Genomic DNA, 25,413 nt, shown 5'->3' on the forward strand with positions numbered 1-25,413 from the left:
AGAAATTGGTCAATTTGATGGTTTTTGGCTAATAGTGGAATTATCATTTGGAAAGAAAAAAGAAAGAAAAGAAAAGAGCCCATAGGAGGGATCTGCTGCGGGCAGGTCCTTGGTATTATAAAATAGTTCTTTTTTTTTTTGTTGCAATTTCCAAGTTCTGAAAGGCGAAGAGGAAGGTTGGTAAAAATTTTCCAGAAATCCCCAAATCGGAACCCTAATTCAAAACCTCTCTTAATCGATCAACAATTCGAATTCAGATTTCGAAGAATCGGCAAAAATGGTGTTAGCACAGCTTGGGGGGAGCATTTCTCGTGCTCTCCAGCAGATGAGCAATGCGACGGTGATCGATGAGAAAGTTTTGAACGAATGTCTCAACGAGATCACCCGCGCTCTTCTTCAATCCGATGTCCAATTCAAGCTTGTCCGTGATATGCAGACCAATATCAAGAAAATTGTTAATCTCGATGACCTCGCTGCCGGTCACAATAAGCGCAAGATCATTCAACAGGTATGCTTCATTTCCTTTTGTATTTTTTGTTTTCCTTTTTACTATCTATTATTGGTTTTTTTTTTTTTTTTTTGTTGATTTGGTGTCGTAGAGTTAATTTTATGAAATTCGAGAGTTGTAGCTGAATTTCGAACGAGTTTCTTATTTCATGTCCATATAGTGGATTAAGGGAAATGCAAAATCTTTCTGAATTTTTGGCGTTGTTAATTGTGTTTATATCTATTTGTCGAAGTTTATAGATATGACATGTGCTCGGATTTGTATAGTTTAGGATTGATGTTGCGATTAGTTATTTGCCATTCCACGAAATGCAATAGAATTGTTTTTGTAGAGATAACCGACCTCAGTGTCTCTAGAGTTGGTTGGTACTTCCTGGGGATTCATTGTTCTATGTGACTCTTGAGTTTTGTTCAATTCTAGAGATGGTCAGAGCCGCTTGGCCTTATCCATTCACTTTGCCTGCTTGGATGACCGGTCTGTTTGGGTTATTGGTGTTCATGGCATTACCACCTACCCGATGAGAAACTCATTTTGGGATGAGTTGGATTATCTATTATATCTTCGTGGTCATTTTTGGGATTTGGCTGGGGATTCTAACGTTACCAGTCTTTCTTTTGTTAAGGGGATAGAACCACCAAGTGTATGAGGGCTCTCAATAGTTATGTTGTAGATTGGTTCATCCTAACCTGAATGGGTCTATCACTTGGTCTAGTCTTTCTGCTCAATGTCAACGAGCTGTAGTATAGACCTACTCTTGCTTTCTAGATGTTGGATGGATGTTTGTTTAGAACATTGAACAATCTTAACATCGTAGATTTATTTCAAATCTTTTGTTTATTCCTTTATTTACTTGTTTTATTAAAATGGGTCCTCCTTCCTTCTGGATGACTTGATGAAAGGAGTGCAATCTCAAAACGCTAATGCAATTCATTTGCCATACTATAGTTCTGCCCTTCTTAAACATTACATTTCTTTTGATGGACATCTTTAGAACTGGTGCGATGGGACCCTTCTAATGCATTCGTAACTCATCTATTTTAAGATTTACCTATTTGTATAATTATTGGTATTTGGAGCTAGGTTTTAAGATGTTTTCTCTTCTCCCTCTGTAGGCTGTATTTAATGAACTGTGCAAAATGCTAGATCCTGGAAAGCCTTCTTTTACACCAAAGAAAGGGAAAACAAGCGTTGTCATGTTTGTTGGTTTACAAGGTATGTTTCAGCTGTAACATTGTTGTCTTTATTACCTGTTTAACGATCCACTTAAATGTGGCTTTCTGCCATGTAGAATGATGAGGGTTCGTTACTGTTATCATCATTACTCAATAGTCACTATTTTTTATTTATCTTATTGATTAATCTTTACTTTTCTAAATATTTAAAATTCAGGGTCTGGGAAAACCACAACATGTACTAAGTATGCATATTATCATCAGAAGAAAGGCTGGAAGCCTGCTTTGGTCTGTGCAGATACATTCAGAGCTGGTGCTTTTGATCAATTGAAGCAGAATGCAACCAAAGCAAAGATTCCCTTTTATGGAAGGTAGGGTAGTTCACATATACTACTTTTACCCTTCATTTCTGTGATCTTGGAAGCATGGTTTACTTTTATTGGAAAGAATAGCAACCATGTATGAGGGTTGGTCTTACCAAATTGTTGATTTAGTTATCATTTTACAGTTTTGCTGTAGTATCCTACCCAGAACTTTTTTCTGCTACAAGGAGTATACTTTCTTGCATGCATTGGTCCTTTTGTTTGAGAGTATTGGACTCTTAAGCTTTCTTCTTTTAGCACAGCACATTTGTGATATGGTTGGGGATTGGGAATGGGTGAGGTATGGAAGAAGTAGGAGCCTAGGAGGTGTGTTTCCTTTATAGTTTATGGTTCTGGGAGTGATCTGGACCTTAAAAATGTAAATTCATGTGTGTGTGCATTTGCTCGTTTTTTTCTTGTTCTTTTTTGTTTTTTCTTTTATGCATTGGAGTTTTCTTCCTCTCTCAGTGTGCTTGATTTATTCGTCAAGTTGTCATTCAGTATTTCAATTATTCTTTATTTCCCATTTTGTAGTTACATGGAATCAGATCCTGTTAAAATTGCGGTCGAAGGAGTGGAAAGATTCAAGAAAGAAAATTGTGATCTCATAATTGTTGATACCAGTGGGCGTCACAAACAGGAAGCTGCTCTTTTTGAAGAAATGCGTCAAGTTTCTGAAGCAACGGTATTTTTCTTGTCTTATTATTTTATGGCCATTTGATGATAACTTGTTAAAATTTTTGACTGTTCTCTGCCTTGTCTAGAAACCGGATCTCGTTATATTTGTCATGGATAGCAGTATCGGTCAAGCGGCATTTGACCAGGCTCAAGCATTTAAACAAAGTGTTGCAGTTGGTGCTGTGATTGTGACCAAGATGGATGGTCACGCAAAGGGAGGTGGTGCTCTGAGTGCGTAAGTTTCAGAGCTTTTGTTTTACCTTTTTGGTAATGAAGAACCATAGCATCTTTGTGCAAATTGTTTTACCAAAGTTTTGTTTCGATTCATAGTTTGTTAGCCTTGTGGAATTTATCAATTGAAATTCTTCAGATTTATTCTTTGATTAAATGACCTGGTTATTACTTGGTTGAATTGAAGCTTAGAGTATTATGAACTAAATCTCTTTCCTCAATTTCTACTTATTGTCGCAGTGTTGCAGCAACAAAGAGTCCGGTTATTTTCATTGGAACAGGAGAACATATGGATGAGTTTGAAGTTTTTGATGTTAAACCATTTGTCAGCCGTCTTCTAGGTGATTTTTCGATTGAATCTAAACTTTTTGCATTAGCTGCCTGTGTTACCTGTTTATTAAGCACTACTGCGTCATTTGTTTAGGCATGGGAGACTGGTCTGGATTCATGGATAAAATTCATGAAGTCGTGCCAATGGATCAGCAACCAGAGCTCTTGCAAAAGCTTTCAGAAGGAAATTTTACTTTGAGAATTATGTACGAGCAGTTTCAGAGCTTACTTAAGATGGGTCCAATTAGCCAGGTATTATTTGCATTGGATATAATATGCTGTAATTTTATTGTTTGCTCCTTTCATATTTTAGAAGAAAGGGTGGGTTGACCTTTTGAAATTTCTAAAGGGAGATTTGGCGGTAGTAGGGTGACTTGTGGGGTTATTTGGTAGACTGGAATGCCACGAAGATTACTGAAAATCTTAGAGGCACTGGAATGAGTTGGGAATCGTACGTGTATGGGATTGTGAAGCATCAAAATGGTGGGAAGAGAGTTGGGTTGAAAACTTTGGGAAGAGGATGAGTTTGATATTACAAAACGGACACAAGACGCAAACATAGGCTTGGAATCAAAACTCAGGAAAAATCATTCCACTTCATCCTCCCAACATGCCCTAAAGATTTGTTGTAGTAAGAGTTGTTCCTCTTGTTCAGTTGTTCTAATCCTTACACTCCCAAGATGGCAAGATTAATGCTTTTGATATAAGTCTTAGAAATACCTTCTGTTTCTTACAATACTACACTTTATAGGGTAAGATCGAGTTGTATCCTATTCCTACACATACTTATTTACAGAAGCATTTATTCTACAACTTCCATAGCAAATAGGTTTTTAATTGGTAAGGTGGAGATATTGAGGTCCAGAGCATTATGAGTGGGCCGAGTTCACAGGATAAAAAATTATGATTATGAGTGGGCCGAGTTCACAGGATAAAAAATTGAGAGGACGCGTGTTCTTATGTAATTTTAACATGGTCCTGCTCTAAATAATTGGTAATACTATGATTGCTTATTCTGAAGAGTATGTGGGTCATTCTCTTATTGAAGTTGGTCTTTTCATTAATAAATTCTTAAATAAATGTATATAAGCAGTACTCTAAGAACTGGTCTCTCTAGGTATTTTCAATGCTACCCGGAGTTAGTGCTGAATTGATGCCGAAAGGACGTGAAAAGGAAAGCCAGGCGAAACTTAAGCGGTACATGACCATGATGGACTCAATGACGGATGAAGGCTAGTAGAAATTATTCACATATCCTTCCCTTCTTTTCTTGCTGTGGATACTTCGTCCTGGTTGAATTTGTTGTTAAATGATCCTTTAATATTTTAAACAGAATTGGATAGCACAAACCCAAAGCTCATAAATGAGTCGCGAATGATGCGAATAGCACGAGGTTCAGGTCGCCGTGTTCAGGAAGTAATGGAAATGATGGAAGAGTACAAGCGTCTCGCCAAGGTATGGAGCAAGATGAAAGGGCTGAAGATCCCAAAGAAGGGCGAAATGAGCGCACTATCACGTAATATGAACGCACAGCACATGAGTAAGGTCCTTCCTCCCCAGATTTTGAAGCAAATTGGTGGGATGGGTGGCTTACAGAGCTTGATGAAGCAAATGGGTTCAAATAAAGATATGATGGGAATGTTTGGAGGTGGAGACAAGTAGAGCTTTGATTCGAAGTTTGGTTTGAATTCTCTTATTCCAACAAGATCGTCTTGCAGAACGTGTGGCAATACTGATCTTCTACAGGAAAAAAGACTATGACGACGTCGACGATTTCACTGGATTGATTAAGCCATCGGACAAATATGTATATTTATTTGTTCTCTAGCGCATGGTTACGGTTGCGACGGTTCGAGCTAATTACTTTTACCCCTTTTTTTGACTCAGTAATTCCACCACAGCCACAACCCTTGTACTTTGTTCAAGATGTTTAAAATGTTTAGCAACGGAATAGATTTTTTATGCTTTCTATGTCAATTTATAAATAGAGTTTTAACATTTTGCATTTGTCCAATTTCCAACTTTACTTTTTTTTTTTCTTCCTCTCAAGTGGTTTTCATTGTTGTGTGTTTAAACAAGTATATTGAAAAATTGAATTTTATCAACTCAACAGTCGAACGAACGTGAGTTTAGCTAAGTTAATTCTTTTTTTCTTTTTAAATTTAACAACCTATAAATATTTCAATTCGATTTGTTATATGCGAAAATAACCAACTCAATTTTTTTTTTCTTTTTGTATTTTATTAAAATTGCCTTCAAATTTTCTATTTATTGTAAAATTAATTGTTATGAAATAATATAATTAAAAAATAAAATGTTGAAATTTACGAAAATTGAAAATTATGTTCTTCAATTTCTCACCAACATGCACTTCTCTACGATCAGCCTAATTGATCACAAGTATTTGCCGTTACACGAACATTCTGAGTGTGCAGTTATAAGACACACAAAGAACATGTAGATGACATTTGGTCTTTTAAAACACTAAACATTACATTACACCTATATTATAATATTTATAATACTTTTTATATATGGAAGGATAAAAAAAAATAAAAAATAAAAAATAAAAAAATATATGGAAGGATTATTCTTTTACTTTTTTGACATCTTTTCTTATTTCTTCTTCACCTCTCTCCCTATAAATTTCAAAAATTTTAATATTAGTGATATTTAGTTAGCGGTAAAAACAAAAACTTTAGTTGAATTAAGTTTGTAATAATTGTAGTAAAGTAATTGAGAGATGTGATAGAAGTAAAAAATGTGAGTTGATGCGAATAATGAAATAATAAATTTATTTAATTATTAGTGAACCAAACGATACGTTGGTTTTTTTTCCATCCAACCCAATTCTCTTAAATTACTTAAGTTGTTAGAGTTGCTTAATTGAAAATTGAATTTTATATTTAGTGAATTTTAAGAAGTTGGATCCTAATTTTAAAATTTTTAAGGAGAAATAACACCTAAAATTGTGAAGTTAATTTAAAATTAAATAATATAAATATAACAAATTAAATCAATTTATTTTGATAGACATCTTAGTGATAGAAAATAATAGACAATTATAAAATCTAACAAAGTTAAAATAAAATTTATGTTTTGTAAAATATTTATCATTAGAATAACCTTTAAAAATATTGAAAAATTTCAATAAAAAAATTGACAAAATATATTAAAGAAGTTTTGTATTTTAGTAGTGTAAATAAATTTTTTTACTTTTAAAAAACCCCTTAAAAATACCTAACAAAATTTAAAGAATTGTTTTTAAAACAAAACATAAATATTTTTTAATATTTATAAAATAGAGCATAATATTTTTATTTATATCATAAAAATTGTTAGAAGTTTTGTGAATGTAAAATAGTTTTCCTAAAATTAAAAGGATAAAAAGGAATGGACGGTGAAGATTAAAAATAATTGGAATTTGAGTTGAGGTATGTTCGTGATCAATTCGCCCTAATTCCCTTTTTCACTTTATTTATTTCGTTGTTTATTTATTTGTTCCTTTTCGTTTTGGTCCACTTTAGGGTTTATGAAGCTCTGAACCGCAAAGCCCATTAAGCTTCGTCTTCAACATCCCCAACCGACCTTGCGCCAAATTTTCAAAATTTCTCTTTCTCCAACTCTTTTTTTAAAAACAATTTAGAACTTCTTTTCATAGTCCGAAGATTATACCAAACCCAACACTTCTTCTTTTTTTTTTTTTTTTTTAATTATCTGTGAGATGGAGTTGCAAAACGGAGAAACTGATAATGAAACTCATCAATCTGGGTACGTTTATTGTTTTCGTCTATTCTTCTTTTTCTTGTATCTGGATTCCTAAGAGAGTGCATATAGAATGGGCATTGTTTTGACGAAGTTTGAGAAGAAAGTAAGAAGTGTTATTTGCTGGGTAAAAACAGGGTAGTGGGGGTGGGGGATTTCTTATTTGTTTGTATCTTTTTGGTTGCTGTTGCATCATGTGTATTGAGATTTTTACTTCTTTTTACAATTTTGAATTTCTGAACGAATATGTTTTTGTAAATTTGTGGCATTGAGGTTGAGTTAATTTTGTATATGATGACGAATGTTTAGTGTAAACTTGTTGTTTATCTTGCAGTGTTACGACTTCAATGGAATTAGAATCTTATCTTCCTTTAACACCGATGGATAATTCAAATAAGCGTAGAAGGAAAAAGTCTTTTGTTTGGGATTATTTCACTGTTCAGACAGCTGAAGATGGATGTATCAAAGCCTATTGTAATCAGTGCAATAAAGCTTTTGCTTACATTAATGGTTCAAAGCTAGCAGGCACCAGCCACCTAAAGCGTCACATTGCGTTAGGCATCTGCCCTGTAAGTCGTGAGCGGAACCAGTCTAATGGTACCCCTACAACTTTCACCAAGAGGAATACTGCCAATCCACCTAGAAAACGGTATAGGGCAACTCCTACATTTGCAAGTTTTCCCTTTGATCAGAATCGATGTAATCATGATATTGCCATCATGATTATTATGCATGAGTATCCACTTTACATGGTAGAGCAGCCCGGATTTATTGATTTCGTCAAAAATCTTCAACCACAGTTCAATATGATGAGCTACACCACAGTACAGGAAGAATGCACATCGATTTACCTTAGAGAGAAAGAAAGCCTCTTAAATTTTGTTTGTGGAATTCCTAGTCGAATAAGTTTATCGATAGATGTTTGGACTTCTAGTGACACCACTTGCTATGTCTTCTTGAAAGGACATTTCATCGACAATAATTGGAACTCACATTGCCGAATCCTAAATGTTGTTAGATTACCCTCTCTCAAGGATGATGCCCTTAACCTAGCCGTTGTCACTTGCTTATCTAATTGGCAATTGAGTGGACGTGTCTACGCCCTCACAGTTGATCAGTCCTTTTTGAGTGATACCATTGCTATGAACTTTAGAAGTTTCCTAGTTGCTAATGACCCAAATTTTCTTAATGGTCAGTTATTATTAGGAAATTGCTTAGCACAAGTTCTTTGTCAGCTTGCACAGAATGCTCTATCGTCAACAAGTGAAGTCGTATGGAAGATTCGTGAAAGTGTAAAGTATGTAAAGACCTCCTTGGTGCGAGAGGAGAAGTTTATTGAGTTGAAGCACCAACTTAAAGTACCCAGCAATAAGGAGCTTTCAATCGATAATCAAACCAAGTGGGACACAACATTTCATATGTTGGTAGCAGCCTGTGAATTGAAAGAAGTATTTTCTTGCTTAGATGCATCTGATCCAAATTACGACTTAAATATTTCAGTGGATGATTGGAAGGTGGCAGAAATTCTTTGCACATATTTGAAGTATTTTTTCGGTGTGGCTAACATTTTAACTTCCCCTTGTTATCCAACTGCAAATGTATTCTTTCCAGAAGTATCAAAAATTCAAACGGAGCTCACTAATGCAAGCATGAGCCAGGATCCGCTTGTTCGTGACCTGACAAAGCCTTTGAAAGATAAGTTTGATAAATATTGGAAAGAATGCTGCTTAGTTTTAGCGTTGGCAGTTGTAATGGATCCAAGGTTCAAGTTGAAGCTTGTTGAATTCATCTTCTCCAAAGTTTTTGTTCAAAATGCAGATGAGTGGATCAGAATTGTTGATTATGGTCTCCATGATCTTTTTCTCCAGTTTACCATGGAAACACTTACCCTTTCAGAGACCTTTGGAGAAGATGGGAATATCGGTATTTCCATAACCGAGTTGCAGGATGAAGAACATCAGGGAGAAATCTTTCTTACAACAGGTGACGGGCTCTCAGATTTTGATGTATATATTTCTGAGATCTCTGAAGGCCAGCAAACAAAATCGGAGTTAGATCGTTATTTAGAAGAGGAGTTATCACCCAAATCACAAGAATTTGACGTCTTGAGTTGGTGGAGATTAAACAAATATCGGTATCCTACGCTGGCAAAAATGGCTTGTGATATTCTGTCCATGCCGGTTTCAACCGTTAACCGTGACTCGGTTTTCGACACTGAAATCAGAAGAATGGATAGCTATCGGAGGTCATTGCCGTCAGCAACGCTTGAGGCTCTCATTTGCACTAGAGATTGGTTACAGTACGGATCATTACAATCCTCATCCACAGAGACTTCTGATGCCACTGTGAAAAGTGAATTTTAGATTTTTCTTTTCCTTTAGTGTAGATTTTGATTTTTTATTAGGAGATGATTTTTTGGGACTAATAGAAATTGAATAGCGGCCTTACTTTCTGATTTACTTTCCATATAGATAAATTTTTTCTGTTGATATAGCCTCACATTCACTTGCAACATTCGACTTCTATGTTGCATCTTGTTGAAGATTGTTTCAAATGGAATAGAGATTTTATTCTTCTATGTCCAACTAATGAATACAGTTTATCATTTTTTCCAATGTATTTGGTCAGAATTCAAATTCTACTTGATTTCTTCATATCCAATTTCACCTGTTCTTTAATAGATTTGTTTGAATAACTCAGAATTTGGGGGGATGCTTCTCTCCTCTCCTCTCTATCTTTCAAACTATTGCAACTCACTACACCCTCCATAATTGAAATTTCTTTGTCATTATGAAAGAAAAGCGAAGCCTCCTATTTCTCTTGCTCCACCATTAGAGCGCACTACCACAATTTTATAACTTACAGTTTGCACCCTTTTTGTAATTTCGTTGAATTACTTGTTCTTGATGTGTCTCAATTATCGAGATCGGGATTTACATGATAATTAACTTTTTTTTAACTTTATCTAAAACTATCTATTCGTTTTTGCTATCTCGGTCAATCTTGCCAACAATGAGTATCAAGATTTATATGATTTTTTTCAAATCTTAAATATTGAAAAAATAATTGGTAAACTACGTAGATAATGATATTTGATAAAAAAATTATATGGATATTGATTCATCCTAGATAAAATTGTACCGAGAAAGTCGGTCTAAAAAATTTATAATTTTGTAAATTTTCTACCACAATCTTCCCAAATTTTATAAAAAGATGTTGTAAATTAATTTATATAGTTATGGAACACATGAATGAGCATAAAAGATTTGATCAATTGCATAAGCAATTGATATAAGATTTGATATAGATAATCAAATATGGGAAGATTTTGAAATTTTAATTAAGATTCGAAATAAGATTTGGAAAAATAATATATATTTAGAAAAATTATTGTATCTCGGTGTTATTTCTATGGGATGTATTTTGGTAATGTGAAAACTTTAGGGGGTTAGTTTTGAGAATTTCTCCATTAGAAATGATCATGTCCATAAAATCGCAATAGATAAACTAAGGGAAAGAAACAACATTCTGCACCAACTACGGATGGGGAAATGTTAGAAATATACATACACACACATGTATATTTAATGGGTTTGACAGTAGAACCTTTTAAATCTATTAATGAAAACTTCAAAATTAAAACGATCAATTTGAAACATCAAGAATCAAATGTACACGACCTTAAAAACCGACTAAAGAGACAATTTTTCCTAATTTTTAAAACAAAACTGTTCTTTTAAATTTTAACTAAACTTAAAGCAATGATTTCGTCATTGGTTTATGTTATAAGAAACTGCTAACAATAATCTATATCTTTTAAATTAAAAGTTACACTGCTTTTTTTAAAAAAAAATTAAACTATTTGTTGTAGAGCTTAACTCGTTACGTTATACATAACTCGTAATTAGTTATTAGCATGTGATTTTAGATATAGATTAGAGTGAGATAGTAAACTCTCAACTCTGAATTAACCAAGCAATATCAATCAATTAACAAGGCAATCTTCTGCTCAGATCTCTTTCCTGTGATCTCCATAGCCTTACATCTGCATAAACTGATCAACCGGAAGTGTCATTTCCTAGCCGAAGCTTGCTCAGTATATCCTTGATTCCCTGTACAGCGATACTGTACTTCTTTTTCGATTTTCTCCCTTCTTCAATCACTTGCACAATGGATCTGTATATGTGGTCATACCTATGAATTTGGCTGTTGGTATCAATACTAGTAGTGTAACTATAATCGAGAATGTAATTTCTTTTAACGTCTTTTCTCCATCGTGGTAGGATATATTGAGCTGGGATTTCCTCGATACCGTTCTGGGTAAGAACGGATAAAGCATGTCTGCATAGATATCCTTTCGAGTTGAACAAGCCACAATTGCACTGGACTTCCATGTCAGATTCATTGTATGAAACTTCAAACTCTCTTGCATCCCTTCTACTTCCCTCCATTTCTACATGTTCTTTCACAATATATGTCATTAATGGCGCCTCAGCATTCAACTTCCTTGTGTTAAAACAACAATACATTCCCTCCACCTCTTTCTCAAACTTTTCAAGTATCTCATTGGTATACAATTTACATAGCTGCGCTTCAAAATAGCATCTTGATTTAAGCATGAAACTTGAATTTTTTGAATCTTCATCTGCCAGAACTTCTAGTTGATGATGTGATTGTATAGCTTGATCATACTGCTCGAAGAATTGCTTTAAAGAAGTATGTTCACCCAAGTATTCTCGAAAGAAAGATGGAACTACATCACCGGATACAATCGATAACACTCCAGCCAAAAATGTATCCTTCATGAAAACTGGAACCCACCGTCTCCGATGTTCGTAAAGCTCTTGGAGCCATTTATGATCTCCAAGTCTGTGCTGCTGGATTATACCCTCCCACAATGCGTCAAATTGTTCTGGCTTCAAGGAGTGGTAAACTGCTCTAAAGATTGCGATTTCAATTGTTTCATATTCAAGCATTCCTCCAAGCTTCTGTGGAACCTTCCTCATAATATCAGATAAAGAAATGCAATGAGAAGCTCTCGGGAAGACATCGGTGAGAGCAATTTGGAGTTCTTTGTGTTGATCTGCAATGATCACTTGTGGAGGTCGTCCTAGTACAGAGGTAAGCCATGCTCTAAACAACCATATATATGACTCTACTGTCTCCATGGCAAGTAAACCACAACCAAATAATACACAGTGGCCATGATGATTTATTCCAATAATTAAGACCAATGGGACTTGATACTTGTTCGCTAAGCATGATGTATCAATGTACACAACATCGCTGAAATAAGTATAAGCAGCCCTTGACCTCGAAGAAACCCAAAACAAATTCCTCAGAGATCCCTTCTCATTAAGATCCAGGACATAAAAGAAATTTGAATCTGTCAGTTGTGCTTGACATAAAAAATCTTCAATTGCTAAAGCATCTCCTTCATTAAGTTTCAATTGATTGGAATTATCTACTCTATTTCCAAACGCTCCTTCGTCAACATCCAAGTATCCATTGTGATCAGCGTCAATTACAACCGTTTGAAACAACCGAACTTTTTGCACTTCTTCAACACTATCTAGTTGCAATAATCTTTTGGTTCCAACACCCAAGTTCTTATGAGATTTATAAAACTTCCCACTAGTCGGGTTGATCAAGTGATTATGATCAAGCTCAACTTCAATTATTCTCCACCTTCTAGTATCCATCAACCTAAATTTTATCATAGCTGGGCAACCAGTTCTCGTCTCTGGTCTCGGTCGGTTCGCTTCACTCTTCTTCTTGAAACCTGCACTACTACAGCTAAGTTTTCCTCTATACTTTTCCTTACTCTTCCTATACCAAGTGTTACTAACTCGAACTCCAAAACCCTGTTCTTTTGCATAGCAACTATAAAAGTAGTATACATCCTCATAAGATTCAAACTCCATACCAACAGCAGGAGGGAGGGGATTTTCTCCTTCAAATATCCCATTTTGATCAACATAATCCGCAATTTCAGAATCCCCTTCGATCTCAAAATAATCCCCCTCCTCATCGCCCACTGGCTCGGTGTTGAGAGAAACTCCATCCATCTACTCTAGATGGAAAATCAGCAATTTCTACTGAAAAGAAAAAGATTCAGAAGAAAAATAGACACTAGAGAAAGTCGAATTACAATGAGTAGACTCTAATTTTTTATTCCGTTCAATTTAGGTATGAATTGATAGAATTTTGAAAGTTCCGATCCGGTTTTCGGCTTCCATAACTCGAATCGTAACTCAATCGAATTTCATTTCGATAAGAAGAGTAAAAAATTGTAAGGTATCAAAAAAGAAATCTAGAAAGCGGCTGACCTTGGAGAAGGGAAGTTTTCAGGTATGTGTTGGCTTCTCCGTGGTTGTAATTGATGTTCGTAACGCCATTGTTAATCAGCAACCGACCCATTTCTCAACCTGCTGTTGAAGAAGCTTCTTCTTCTTCATAGCTATCAGTGGCAAATTTACCCCTTTTCTCTTTTAATTACAGAATGGTTTTCTTTAACACATAAATTATTGAAAACGGGAAACATTTTGATTTCGTTTATGTGTGGGATGAAAAGTCGAAACTTTGAGGTTGAAATTGATGGTAAAAAGAAATTCACAAAGTTAGTCGATGCATTTTATATGCTTACAATGTTTCATTTGATTTATTCCATTCTCAAAGGTTAATTTTAATTTTATTGTCATGTATGTATCTGTTTAGTCTATTCAACAAGTGTTATATGTCCGTCTAGTATATTTATTGTACTAATAAATATCCAATACGAATTTATTAGTAAAACTAAATGTCAGTTGAGTTGTACTCATTTTTGTTATCAATGTCGACCTGATTATAGTTCAATTGGAGCACAATTCAATTGATTTTACTTTAAGATAGAATTTGTTTGAAGAATTATTGTTGAAAAAAATATTCTCAACCGTTTAAAAAATTATAAGATATACAAATATATGAAATTAATAAGATTCAAATAGAAACAGTAGTAAAGTTGAGTTCACATCGATCAAATTTAATTTGATACAAAACATGATTCTCATCCAATTGGAGAGTTTTATGAATTTTTTTTCCTTTTTTGGTGTAATGAGTAGATGGATTAGTAAAGTAAAAGGATAAAAATTATCAACATTTACGTGTGTTTATTGTCTTATAGGAAGAAGTTTAAATTTGATGGCAAAGCATCATTTTTATAATCTCATTATGACTTTGATCGTTTGAAAGATATAATTCATCACAATCTAAATTTTGAATTCTTTTTTCTTGTATATTAGACACTTGAAACGAGAGCAATAAATGAAACACTAAAATAGATTTGGTGACAAAGTTGCCATTCAATTCATGAACATCATCTAAATCCAGCAACTCAATGCTTACTCTTTATCGATTACAAATGTCATTCAGTTGTATGTAAGGGTACCATCCACGCTCGAAAACAGAGATCGACAACAATTTAACCGAATGACCAACCATTATGGTGAGTTTTTATTCTCCTTGGCACTTCATATAGGATTAAGTCAACATTTGATTATAGCGGACCCTGGATGCATCTCATTGCATATATGAAGATTATGAACACAAGGCAAACAAGATTTCTTTCAAAACCTTCAATGGGAATAAGGATTTGAATTCACATTTACTTGTCACTCCTTATTTATGTTTCTCAACGTCCAAAACAAAACCACATTGCATGCACCTAAGCTATTTTCAAAGAAAAAACGTCTAGTCTCACTATATTTAGTTGTCATAATAATTTAAAAGATTTTAAATCTTAAGTAGGTGACATAACCATTATTAGTCACCTTCTAAACTATGCTCACAAAATATTCAGGTAATTTGTGAGATTTTTTATCCCATCCCTACGAATTACTGACATATTTTTTATCATTTAAAAACAAAAACAGCCTGAGAAATGAGATTTCAAGATATTCTTCAGGTAATTCTCCCCTTTTCTATATGCCGGCTCCAAAGTTATTCTCATTCTTCTCTTTTCATGGAAGGTGTGAGCTCTCAAAAAGATATTCAGATCAATCGGGAAATTTGAAAATACATGACAACAAATTTAGCTAAAATTTTTGTGGATTTTATAATTTTATGTGAGCGTATTGTTTCATTTCTTTCTCAACGAAAGTAAAGACAAAAAGGAAATCTCTTTTGTTATTGTAGAGAGACAATTGAACTTGTGATAAGATATTCTTTTGAGTTCAACCGTGAGAGATTTTGACCTCTTGAACGACTGTATATTCAGGATATGAGATATTTACCACTGTAAACTCGCCCCTAATTAGAATATCCAGCACTAAAATTTGGCACAAAGACGTAATTGGAGTAGCTAACCACATCAAAAGCCTAACAGAGCCAGATGTTCCTTACACAAAATTGACCATAATATATAAAATAGAATCCATTTGAAAGAGTCACTTTTTGTTTTCTGTATAAAAACAACAAAAACAAATGCATATACAACTTCAACTTTTAAAACTGAAAACTAAAAACAAAATGAGTATCGAACAAAATCTATTCTTTAGGCTCTTTAGGCATAACTGCACAAATGAGATATAATGTACAGAAAAATGTCAGGTTATTTACAAGATAGGTATAGCCAATTTATACATGCCTGTCAGGAACAAGACGTACCTTGTTCAAGGACTCCTTAAGTGCTTGCCAAGCCGCCATATAGTGGTCTTGAGATGTCATGCCTTCTTGAACAATTTGTGTTGCTCTTCTGTATAAGTGATCAAACCACTGAACTGGGTTTGTAATATCTATATTATGGCATCCAATATCTGGAACATAAAGGCGTTTAAAATCCTTCCTCCACCGTGATAGAATATACTGATATGGAATTTCGTCTATCCCATTGTAACTTAGGATGAACAGTGCATGTCGGCATAGATAGCCTTTGAAGTTGAAGCAGTTGCAAATGCAGCGGACTTCTCCTCCTGCTTTATCATACATAACCTCATAAGCCCTTCCATCTCGAGGAATCTCCTCGCCTTCACGTTCTTTGACCAAGAACGTCATGATGGGTCCACCGTTTGTCTCAACTTGAGAGAGGCTAAAGCAAGAAGACATCATCACTATTTCATCTTGGAATTTGCTGAATATCTCCATTGTGTATAATTTAGCGAGCTGCAACTCAAAGAGGCATCTTGACTTTAGCAGGGGGCTCAAATCACTGGACTCCAAGTCCTTGTGAGTTTCCATCTCTTGCTTTTTATGAAGAACTAATTCGTGTATGTCGAAGAATTCTTTCAGAGAAGTTTGTTGGTGCACATAACCATGAAAAAAAGGAATTATCCAGTCACCTTTCTGGCAATTATACATTCCGGCAAAGAATGTATCTTTTGAGAAAACAGGTGCCCACCGCTCTCTCTCGTTGTACAAACTTTGAATACACTCGTTATTTTTTATCCCAAAATGCTGGATCATATCTTCCCAAGCCATTTCAAACTCTTCCACTTTAACATATTCGTATATTGTCCTACTTAGCACCGCATAAAATGTTTCAGACTCTTGCAACTCGTCCACACTCTCAAGAATGCTTTGCATGACATATGATAGACAAAGCCGATGATGAGCCCTTGGAAAAACCTCAGCTATTGCTCCTTGCAAAGCCTTGCATCGGTTTGAGATGATAGTCTGTGGGGGGCGGCCAGACATACATGTAAGCCATGCCCTTAATAACCAAACATACGCTTCTAGTGTCTCATCTGCAAGTAATCCACAGCCAAGTAAGATAGATTGCCCATGATGATTTATTCCAACAAACGCAAAGAGTGGAATCTCAAAGTTGCTGGACAAACATGTAGTGTCAAATGCTACCACATCATTGAAATAATTGTACGCAGCTCTGCACCTGGAATTGATCCAAAAAACATTTCTCAAAAGACCTTCTTCATAAAGATCCATCACATAGAAAAAATTTGGATCAGTAAGCTGAACTCGATGAAAAAAATTATGAATGACTTGGGCATCACCTTTCTTGAGCAGCAGGAGCCTAGGCTTGTAGACATGTATTTTAGATTCTCCATTAGAATTTAAGCCCTGATGGTCGATTGCATCTAATCCAGAACCTCGATATAGCTTGATTGTTCGAACCTCTACATCAATGGTTGGTTCAACCTTTCTTTTAGTCCCAGTATCCATCCTTTTGTGGGACTTGGAGTTCTGAGCTCTTTCAGGATCAAAAGAATGGTTATGCTCAAGCTTTACCTCATCCACTCTCCATCGGTTAAATTCTACTAATCTCAATCTAATCATTGCCAAACACCCCGTCCTAGTTTCTTTTCTTCGACTGTTAACTTCTTTAAGGGTTTTGAACCCCTCGCAGTTGCAACAGAGAACTGCACCACGTTTCTCTTTGCTATTTCGTTTAGTCCATGAGGATTTCACTCGAATGGCAAAGCCAAGTTCCTTAGCATAGCAATTATAATAATTATAAGCATCATCATACGACTCAAATTCCATCCCGGCAACTGGAGAGGGATAATCCTTATCTCCAGATAAATCAATTTGACAATCAATTAGAGGACTTTCATCTCTGTCATGCTCATGGTCAGCATTTATGCTTATATCATCACCAAAGCTTTCATTACCATCACTTATATTTACATCATTTCCATGATTTCGAAGACCATCTAACAGGACTTTTTCATCTCTATCATCATCAAAATCATCATCATCAATCCGAAATAATTCCTCACATTCATTCTCAAGATTATTCCCATCTTCCTCAACCAATTCTCCACTGTTTTGAGAGCCTTCTTCTATCTAAATAAATAAGAAAACAACTCATTAGAACACAAAACTTTTCTCCTTGCTAAAGGAAAGGTGCCAAAACAGAAAAATATCCAAATTTTATCAACATCAATTGACATTGAAGGCTATATAAAAGGACTCCATATTCATACATGCTTCACATTCATGATAATAGCTGACAGAATCTCCTCACCACCACATGTAAAGCTGTATTCAAAATACAGAATCCAGAGAGCAAATTCACCCTCAATTCATCGGATTTTGTAAAGTTTCTAAGTAAAAAACAACTCAATTTCCTCAATGTGCCTTGTAGAGAGATGAGTAACAAAATTCATAAGATAAATTCAAGCCTTAAAACCCTACCAATGGCAGTGACAAACCTTTAATCTCAAACAGAAAAACATAGAGCTCAAGAACAAAAATGGAGTTCGAATTAACTTACGGAGATGTTAAAGTTCGGATTCGCCGCGAAGGCGTCGTCGTTCGGAGAAAACGAGTCATCACCGGTCATGGTGGGTGCACAGCGTTCAGCTTCGGTGCGTCAAAGTCTGATACATTAGCCTTTCCCACAAGCCACTTGCTGGGCTTGGGCTTGGGCTTGGGCTGACATCTTTGTGTGATTTTCTTCCTGTAAAAACGACATGTCGTCTTTATGTTTTAGTTCACTTTTGTTTTTTCAATTTAATCCTTATTATTTGATAAGTCTCCATTTAATTTATTTATACTTCAAACATTTTTTTCAATGTATTCTTTCCATAGGTAAATATTTCAATGTCAATGTGAGACATAAGGTTCAACTTCAACATTCGAGGTTTGATACTTATTTCTAATCTCTTATTGTCGTAATAATAATTACAATATCTTTATACCAAAAAAAATGCAAAATGAAATTAATAATAAAAAGAATAGGCGGAGAAGGAAAAAAGAGTGTATTTCTTGTTAATAAAATTGTGCGAAGCTAAAATCGTGAAAATTATAATAAAAGTTATGTTATAACAAATATTACAATAATTGATATCTTAATTTCTGTCCAAAATCTAAAGAAATTTTTACCCTCGAGGATGTTTTTAAAACATTTGAAAGTTCAAAGGTAAATTGTAACTTTTGAAAGTAATAAGAGTATTTTTCAAATAAACGACAAAGCTCAAGGGTATTTTTTATAATTTGACCTTCTAAATGAATGAAAGCCAAGAATAACAAAATGGAAATTATGAAAGAAAAATGGAATTACAAATTTCAATTACGAAGAGATGCATATAACTTTTTTTTTTATAAGAAAATGATCAATATATTAAACAAAAGGAATCAAATACGAATCCGCACGTCATTCGATTCAACAAGATTGAAAAGCCAGGAAAAAAAACGAACTAGGTATCAGAGGTTGAGTTAATAACAAAATGACTAGTCATATTGTGAGCCGCCCTACTACAATTTTTAGATGCATGACTAAGACCCACAATATTTACGCACGGCAATAAAATACAAGCACTCAACACAACAAACACGAAGAGAGAAAAAACGACATACCAATACAAAAGGCAAAAGACATAGCATATAAATACTAAATAGGGGTAAAAAATAAATATTGATCAAATCTAAAAAAAAAGTTTTAAAAACTATAACATTCCTTTTTTAATCCAAAAGCATCTACGAAAGAAAATCGAAACTTCGAATAAATGTACTCAGTAACGTGAAAACTCAAAAACATAAACTTGTTTTAGCGAAGAAAACATATAAAATTTGGAGAAATTTGAACTTCATGAATTCAAATTAAAATGCTCTTACATTCTCATTTTTTTAGAGTAATTAAAAAAAAATCGTGTTGCTAAAGGTTTTTTTCTTCACTTTATTTGATATGTATTCTATGAATTCAATGTACATTAAAAATAAATAAACGAAAATATCCACAAGTTGTATATTTAATTCCAAGTTTGACCTTAACCTTTAAAAAGTTTTATTGCACTTTTAGAACAAATCCTGTCAAAGACTTGTAATTATAAGATATGAGCAAACAAATTACCCAAGACATAGTTTTAATAACAATAATATCATAAGAGTCTTTCATCTCTTAAGCAAACAAAAATTACACATAGTTCCTTTGTTTTGTGCTTTGTTAAACTTGGACTTGAAAACTCATTACGAAAATAGATTCTAAAATATAAACAATAGGTTCAATCTAACTTAAGATTTAATATCTTGTAAGATTAATCATGGTGCACATAAAATAAACTAGAAACTAGTTAACATCAATATATATCTATATATAGACGGTGTCAGTGCAACTGTGCATTTAGAAAAGAGAAAAACAGGCCGAACATCTTCCTTCTTCAAAATGAACGGATGATACAAAAGTCATGCCCCACATCTACGGCCAGGATTAACAGTAATGACAAAAGAGCAAGTTCTTCTACAGATAGATGTTCTCATAGTTAGACCCCCTCCCCCCACCCCAAAAGAAAAACAACAAAACAAAATACTACATATGATGTCTGAGGAAATAAACTTACTTTGCTTTCTTCCTCCGCCTACCATTTCGACTGCTCTGAACCGTTTGCTTCAAAGACTTCTCTGGTTCAGAAGCAGCATCAAACCTTTGTCCAATGTTTGTTTTCTTTCCCATTTTCTTGTTTCCTTCAGGGCGACCATTGTCATCATCACTGGCATCATCATTTTCAGCTTCCTCGTCAGACCCATCTTCGTCCTCGCTTTTGGATTTTCTTTTTGAAGGTTTCTTAGAGCGACCTTTAGGCTTTGGCTTCTGCTTAATATCAGCAGTTTTCTCTGTCTTGCTCACTAGTTCACCATCGCCCTCATCATTCATTTTCTTGTTATCGTTGCCTTTCCTCTTTGAGTTTTGATTTTTTGGTTCAGCTCCAGTAAGCTTTTGCAACTCAGGTACAAAGGCTGACGTCTACGATAAGTCAATAATATATTCATCAAATGAGGCCTTTGAATGCATGTTTAGGCGAGATTTTGAAATAATTAAAATTATTGTGAGCATGTCTTTATACAACAACATACCCTGCCACCTGTGGTGATAAAGTGGATTTCCTTACCTGCAGTATACAGGACATGATTAAGAGAACGCCAAAACAATACCAAAAACAAATCGATGTTATATGCAAGAGAAGGCAAGCCAAGAATACCATGACTTTTTTTTACATTGCGAACCTGATCAACAAATCAAACATATTTCTACTCTTTTTTTCATTGCAGAAGATAAAAGGAAATGTAGTTATGATTACTAATTGTTCAATGTTTTTAAGGAAACAATCGCCATTGAGAAGGTATAGGAGCCAATTTTAAGTAAGCCAACGCGTCAAATGGTCAATTAAAAACCCGTTGATATTTTGCTTTTCTTCGAATGAAAAATTATTTGAATTAGAACAGTTCATGTTCAGAGCATTGAAAATCATGAAACCGATGGAGTATAAGATCTTAGAGTGTCAAGAGCAAACCATCAACAAAAGCCTTGCCAGGCTTCTTTTCACGTGAATGGAAAATCCAATTATTAGGGAACCGACTACTATCTGCTCCAACTTCAAGCGCTTTTTCAATTACCTGTGAATACAGTTGCTTCATCAAAATGCTCAAACATCTAACTGAGCTTACCATTGACCTGTCCAGGCCTTTTTCCCCATCGAAAATGAAACAACCATTCTTCAGGAAAGCTGTTGGACTCAGCATCAACTTCAACTGCTCTTTTAAGGACCTACAGGCGGTTCCTCTATATTTTCCATGAAGAATGTTTTGCTATGAATATCTCAAATGGGTGCAGCATGCCTAACTCCGACTAGGGCTGCAAGGGTTGGGGATGATTTGGAGGGGAAGAGGAAAGAAAGTAGTCATACCTCCTGTATGCTCTTATGCAAAGCTGCACAACTTTCTTTGGATAGGGTTGCAGCACTTTGATTTGGATGAATTCTTGCCTGAGAATTTTTTTTTTTTAAATGGATGTTTTAAACTGATTAGTACTCATATGGAGCCCTATAAAGTAGTCTATGCGAACGAGAAAAAAAAAATGTATCAATATCTACACCCTCAGAGTAACACCAAGAAATATACATCATCCCTAAGGTGAACTTACTTGATAAAGCACTTCATCTGCAACCCAATTGCCAATACCCGAAATGTAGCTCTGTGAAAAGTCAGGCGAAGATTAATACAAATCATAATTGTAAACTGAGAAAATAAAATTTCATTCTAATTCTTTGTAGAAATGAAATCATATAACACTCTGACACTGCAACTTTACACAGAGTTGATTCTTTAATCGAACACCAAACAGGTACCAAACAAAGCACTCTTATTGTTAAACATCAGGAAATGGACACTGCTTCAACTAAATCGATAAACCATGCATTGTGAACAGTGAACATAGACCACTGACAAAGGTGTAGGAAGTTTTACCTGATCAAGCAATAAAGTCTTAATTGCTAGTTTCTTCTTCTCCAGGGATTCAATAAACTCATCTAATGCCATTGGCTCTAGAAGAGCATCTGGGCCAAGCTTAGATATTGGGGGCACTGAAGCTGGCTGTAAAAACAAAATTGATAGTGAAGCTAAAAAAGAGTCGTGCATGAAATTGGCGGTGGCTCACACTAAGATGATCATATAATAAAAGAAATCCATAAAATTAAAGGTATTTCACGAGTAATATTAAGGTACATCTTCGAGCAGGGAGACTTTTGCAAACCGCCTTTTGTCAGTGAAGGATAGGTCTACACCATCATCGAGCTGCACAAGGAGATTTCTGGGATTATGTTGTAATGAAAATAATTAGAAAAAACCAAAAATAAATTAATTTATTATGTGATAATGACAATAATTAGAAAAAACCAAAAATAAATTAATTTATTATGTGATCATGAATATCTCAAATAATTGTGAAGAGGGTAAATTACATCAAGGCAAATAAACACTTCAGCTACATAGTCTCACAAACAAATAGTTAGCAACTTAGCAACCTTATACTAATAAGGAAAACAAACGATCTTACCTCAACAAAGAACTTAGAGTACTTGGAAGGCCACTCATCATCATCATTAACCATAGACCTACAGATATCACCATTTGTTAAACAAAAGTGGGAGTCATAAATTACTCTCTCTAAGATCATTGTGACAAATGAGGAAAGCACATCAATATATTTGTAAGGATGTATAATATGAGTGGTCCGAATCATCCCCAGAAAATATGCAACCAAAAAACCAGGACGGTTGTACTCTACAAGCAATAAAATCTAACATTTTAAATTGTGTTTCATGACAACGGAACAGCTATATTAACTTGATTAGTCAAATGTGCAGTCAATATACTCATCAGTTTGGTATGATCATATGAATATTCCTTCCCTTTACATCAATGATTGAAGATGGCTTATACATTTTTAGAACTCAAGGACATAGTCGTACAACCTATAGAATGGATCACGTTCAAGTAAGTTCATGATTGAAGATATCTTGTACAACAAAATATACTTAATGATATAGTAATGAGTTGTTCTCTGTTGTCAAGCTCTCAACCAAGAGGTCAAAAATTTGAATTCTCCCTCCCTTTAACTCCAAAAGGAAAAAATAAAATAAAATAAAATAAAATAAAAACTCTCTATCTATCTAGTCCGCTCGTATCACTCAAAGTATGTACTATAACTAATAGGTCATACAATTTCTATATTTCTATCAAGGAGCTTTCAACATAAAGAATTGCCAAATTAAAATCTTGAAACAAGAAATTTGATTCCTTCTTAAACTTTTAATTTAGCCATAAACCAAGTAAAAAAGAACCATCGCCTTACACAAGTGCCAACGCCAGAACCAAAAAGATATAAGCATAACTTTCTAGGCATAATTGCTTAATGCCGGACCAATAAATTTGGTCTAATCATGTCTAACCTTTTATAGTTTGTGACAGCCACACCTTTAATATATATGGCACCTGCCATCCCTGAGGCAAATCAACATGAACATGAACGAGATTAAAGGAAGTCTAAAATGGTAAAAGAATCAGTGTTGTGAAAATAAAAAATGGAAGAGAATGTCTAAAACAACAAGGTCAGACTTGATCACCGATAAACAAAAAAGCTTTCTTAGCTAACAATCTAAATACTTCAGCACGGAAGAAATGAATGCGAGCAGCCGGTTTCAATTGGGGACAAAATTAGTGCTTCCAAAAAACAAATTAAACAAAGTAGAGGCAGTCGCCTTATGAATTTGGAATCTAGAACTAGAACCCCCATACTCTAAAATCTACAATAGTTGAAACAACTATTCACACTCATATACTTCCAAATCAACCTTGATTTTAACAACTTCCCTTTGCATTTTTCACATGAAACTAACGAATTCCAAGTTTCACTAAGTTTTCACACGAATTAACGAACGGTTCCACTAGAAATAAGGCAATACAACCCATTTTCAATAGCAGAATACCAAATGTGACTACAAAAAACCACATGAAGTTCAAAAAAGTAAAGGAAATTGGGAGGCAAGTGTACCGAAGTGAAATGCAGGGAAAGGAGGAGAATCAAGGCGGAGCCACAGGTGCTTGCCCTTACGATGGGCGGAGAGGATGGTTTTGCCTAAGAGCGAAGCCTCAAAATCGGAAGGTGATACGCCGTCGATAACCTTCGTATCGTCGGCTATTACGGCCTTCTTAATTACTTTCCCGACGCAATGCTCTTCTATGGCTCTCCTCGCCGCCTCCACCTCCGGTAACTCCGGCATGTTATGGTGGTCGGAACACGGAACGATGCTTTTGGCGCGCTCTGCTTGAGAGGAAGGAAGTAGGAGTGATAGATACTGACAAATGGGTTACCGCTTGCGCTGACCGAGACTCGTGAACGAGTCTTTTCAATCAAGTCCTCGTTATGCCTTAAGATTATAAAAAGTAAACTCATAAATCGTAAAAGTTGGAACTTCAAATCTATACTCTGGGGGGATCAATTTTTAAATTTAAAAATTTAATGATATAGTTGCAATTAGTATCATATTTTTTAGGTTGTTTTTGCAATTTTTTCAAAAAAAAAAAAAAAAAACTATAGTTAACAAAACCCTCCAACTAAAAAGGATGGCACACATGTTATAACTACAAATTATAGCTTAAAAATTATTAGAATATTGAATAAAAATTGAGACTTTGGGTGCGACAATGACTTAAAACAATAGTAGGTACTTTTATCCTTTCATGGAAGTTAAGATTTAATATCTTATCTCCATGATTGTTGTACTAAAAAATGACGTGACAATGACTTATAACAAAAATTAAAAACATGAATACATCACATGTCCTGATTTTCATCTAAAATTGAAATACTTTATACTTTTAATACAGTTCTGAAACATCTGTGAATGGTCATGAACTATAGTAAGAACATAGGTGTTTTTTTTTTTTTTTTAAATAAAAGGTAAAATTAGGTTGCTTTTGCAATTTGTTAAAAGAATAACGAGTATAAAACTAAAACTACGTTTTAATATTTTAACTTTTAGGGCGGGAGCTATTATAATATAGCTAAAATTATTTTTCTGACTTTCAAAATTATTTTTAGACATTAATGTAAATTTTTAATAACAATTCTTGCATTAACAAACTAAAAAACTAA

General features: G+C 34.5%; 5 protein-coding genes across 17 annotated transcripts; 2 read left to right on the forward strand and 3 right to left on the reverse strand.

Annotated features, from left to right (window-relative positions):
• The first annotated feature begins 52 nt into the window (after positions 1-52).
• Positions 53-5,279, forward strand: LOC103494661 (signal recognition particle 54 kDa protein 2). Its single transcript, XM_008455956.3, has 9 exons — positions 53-508; positions 1,621-1,720; positions 1,898-2,051; positions 2,577-2,727; positions 2,807-2,955; positions 3,192-3,292; positions 3,376-3,533; positions 4,399-4,513; positions 4,615-5,279. The coding sequence occupies exons 1-9, from the start codon at positions 278-280 to the stop codon at positions 4,941-4,943; spliced, it is 1,488 nt and encodes a 495-aa protein (XP_008454178.1). The 5' UTR covers positions 53-277; the 3' UTR covers positions 4,944-5,279.
• A 1,527-nt stretch (positions 5,280-6,806) lies between these two features.
• On the forward strand, positions 6,807-9,665 carry LOC107991265 (zinc finger BED domain-containing protein DAYSLEEPER-like). The gene is made up of 2 exons (XM_017045975.2): positions 6,807-7,052; positions 7,381-9,665. Exons 1-2 carry the CDS (start codon positions 7,006-7,008, stop codon positions 9,407-9,409), a joined length of 2,076 nt encoding a protein of 691 aa, XP_016901464.2. The 5' UTR covers positions 6,807-7,005; the 3' UTR covers positions 9,410-9,665.
• Positions 9,666-10,822: 1,157 nt separating this feature from the next.
• On the reverse strand, positions 10,823-13,643 carry LOC103494662 (protein FAR1-RELATED SEQUENCE 6-like). Of its 2 annotated transcripts, none has more exons than XM_008455957.3 (2): positions 13,376-13,643; positions 10,823-13,144 (listed from the first exon to the last, which is right to left on the reverse strand). In XM_008455957.3, exon 2 carries the CDS (start codon positions 13,112-13,114, stop codon positions 11,105-11,107), a length of 2,010 nt encoding a protein of 669 aa, XP_008454179.2. In that variant the 5' UTR covers positions 13,115-13,144; positions 13,376-13,643; the 3' UTR covers positions 10,823-11,104. The 2 variants fall into 2 exon arrangements, with proteins under 2 accessions (XP_008454179.2, XP_008454180.2); XM_008455958.3 differs by having other exon boundaries at positions 10,823-13,141; positions 13,376-13,593.
• Positions 13,644-15,421: 1,778 nt separating this feature from the next.
• LOC103494664 (protein FAR1-RELATED SEQUENCE 8) lies at positions 15,422-18,404 on the reverse strand. Of its 3 annotated transcripts, XM_051087393.1 has the most exons (4): positions 18,256-18,404; positions 16,859-17,825; positions 15,690-16,765; positions 15,422-15,595 (listed from the first exon to the last, which is right to left on the reverse strand). In XM_051087393.1, exons 1-4 carry the CDS (start codon positions 18,322-18,324, stop codon positions 15,521-15,523), a joined length of 2,187 nt encoding a protein of 728 aa, XP_050943350.1. In that variant the 5' UTR covers positions 18,325-18,404; the 3' UTR covers positions 15,422-15,520. The 3 variants fall into 3 exon arrangements, with proteins under 3 accessions (XP_050943350.1, XP_008454181.2, XP_050943351.1); XM_008455959.3 differs by having other exon boundaries at positions 15,690-17,825; XM_051087394.1 differs by having other exon boundaries at positions 15,690-17,821; positions 18,256-18,336.
• Positions 18,405-20,038: 1,634 nt separating this feature from the next.
• Positions 20,039-24,700, reverse strand: LOC103494665 (formamidopyrimidine-DNA glycosylase). 10 transcript variants are annotated; one of them, XM_008455961.3, is made up of 10 exons: positions 24,310-24,698; positions 23,708-23,759; positions 22,813-22,870; positions 22,482-22,550; positions 22,224-22,349; positions 21,901-21,951; positions 21,665-21,742; positions 21,426-21,525; positions 20,835-20,869; positions 20,039-20,724 (listed from the first exon to the last, which is right to left on the reverse strand). In XM_008455961.3, exons 1-10 carry the CDS (start codon positions 24,536-24,538, stop codon positions 20,317-20,319), a joined length of 1,206 nt encoding a protein of 401 aa, XP_008454183.2. In that variant the 5' UTR covers positions 24,539-24,698; the 3' UTR covers positions 20,039-20,316. The 10 variants fall into 10 exon arrangements, 8 of the variants coding, with proteins under 8 accessions (XP_008454183.2, XP_008454182.2, XP_050943352.1 ...); XM_008455960.3 differs by lacking the exon at positions 21,426-21,525 and adding an exon at positions 21,272-21,374 and having other exon boundaries at positions 24,310-24,695; XM_051087395.1 differs by lacking the exon at positions 21,426-21,525 and adding an exon at positions 21,272-21,374 and having other exon boundaries at positions 22,482-22,566; positions 24,310-24,407.
• Between the last annotated feature and the right edge of the window lie 713 nt (positions 24,701-25,413).

This window comes from Cucumis melo, chromosome 7 (assembly GCF_025177605.1).
Source record: "Cucumis melo cultivar AY chromosome 7, USDA_Cmelo_AY_1.0, whole genome shotgun sequence".
Taxonomy (NCBI): domain Eukaryota; kingdom Viridiplantae; phylum Streptophyta; class Magnoliopsida; order Cucurbitales; family Cucurbitaceae; genus Cucumis; species Cucumis melo.

Coding starts and splice junctions, on each gene's coding strand:
- LOC103494665 (XM_008455960.3), bottom strand. CDS start 24,538: ATGCCGGAGTTACCGGAGGTGGAGGCGGCGAGGAGAGCCATAGAAGAG. Junction 22,350..22,481: donor AAGTCTCCCTGCTCGAAGAT/GTACCTTAATAT, acceptor TTGTTTTTACAG/CCAGCTTCAGTGCCCCCAAT. Junction 20,870..21,271: donor TGGCAAGGCTTTTGTTGATG/GTTTGCTCTTGA, acceptor TGTATACTGCAG/GTAAGGAAATCCACTTTATC.
- LOC103494662 (XM_008455957.3), bottom strand. CDS start 13,114: ATGGATGGAGTTTCTCTCAACACCGAGCCAGTGGGCGATGAGGAGGGG.
- LOC103494664 (XM_008455959.3), bottom strand. CDS start 18,324: ATGACCGGTGATGACTCGTTTTCTCCGAACGACGACGCCTTCGCGGCG. Junction 17,826..18,255: donor ATCCGAACTTTAACATCTCC/GTAAGTTAATTC, acceptor TTATTTATTTAG/ATAGAAGAAGGCTCTCAAAA. Junction 15,596..15,689: donor TTAAGGAGTCCTTGAACAAG/GTACGTCTTGTT, acceptor TCATTTGTGCAG/TTATGCCTAAAGAGCCTAAA.
- LOC107991265 (XM_017045975.2), top strand. CDS start 7,006: ATGGAGTTGCAAAACGGAGAAACTGATAATGAAACTCATCAATCTGG. Junction 7,053..7,380: donor AATGAAACTCATCAATCTGG/GTACGTTTATTG, acceptor TTTATCTTGCAG/TGTTACGACTTCAATGGAAT.
- LOC103494661 (XM_008455956.3), top strand. CDS start 278: ATGGTGTTAGCACAGCTTGGGGGGAGCATTTCTCGTGCTCTCCAGCAG. Junction 2,052..2,576: donor AAGATTCCCTTTTATGGAAG/GTAGGGTAGTTC, acceptor CCCATTTTGTAG/TTACATGGAATCAGATCCTG. Junction 3,534..4,398: donor AGATGGGTCCAATTAGCCAG/GTATTATTTGCA, acceptor TGGTCTCTCTAG/GTATTTTCAATGCTACCCGG.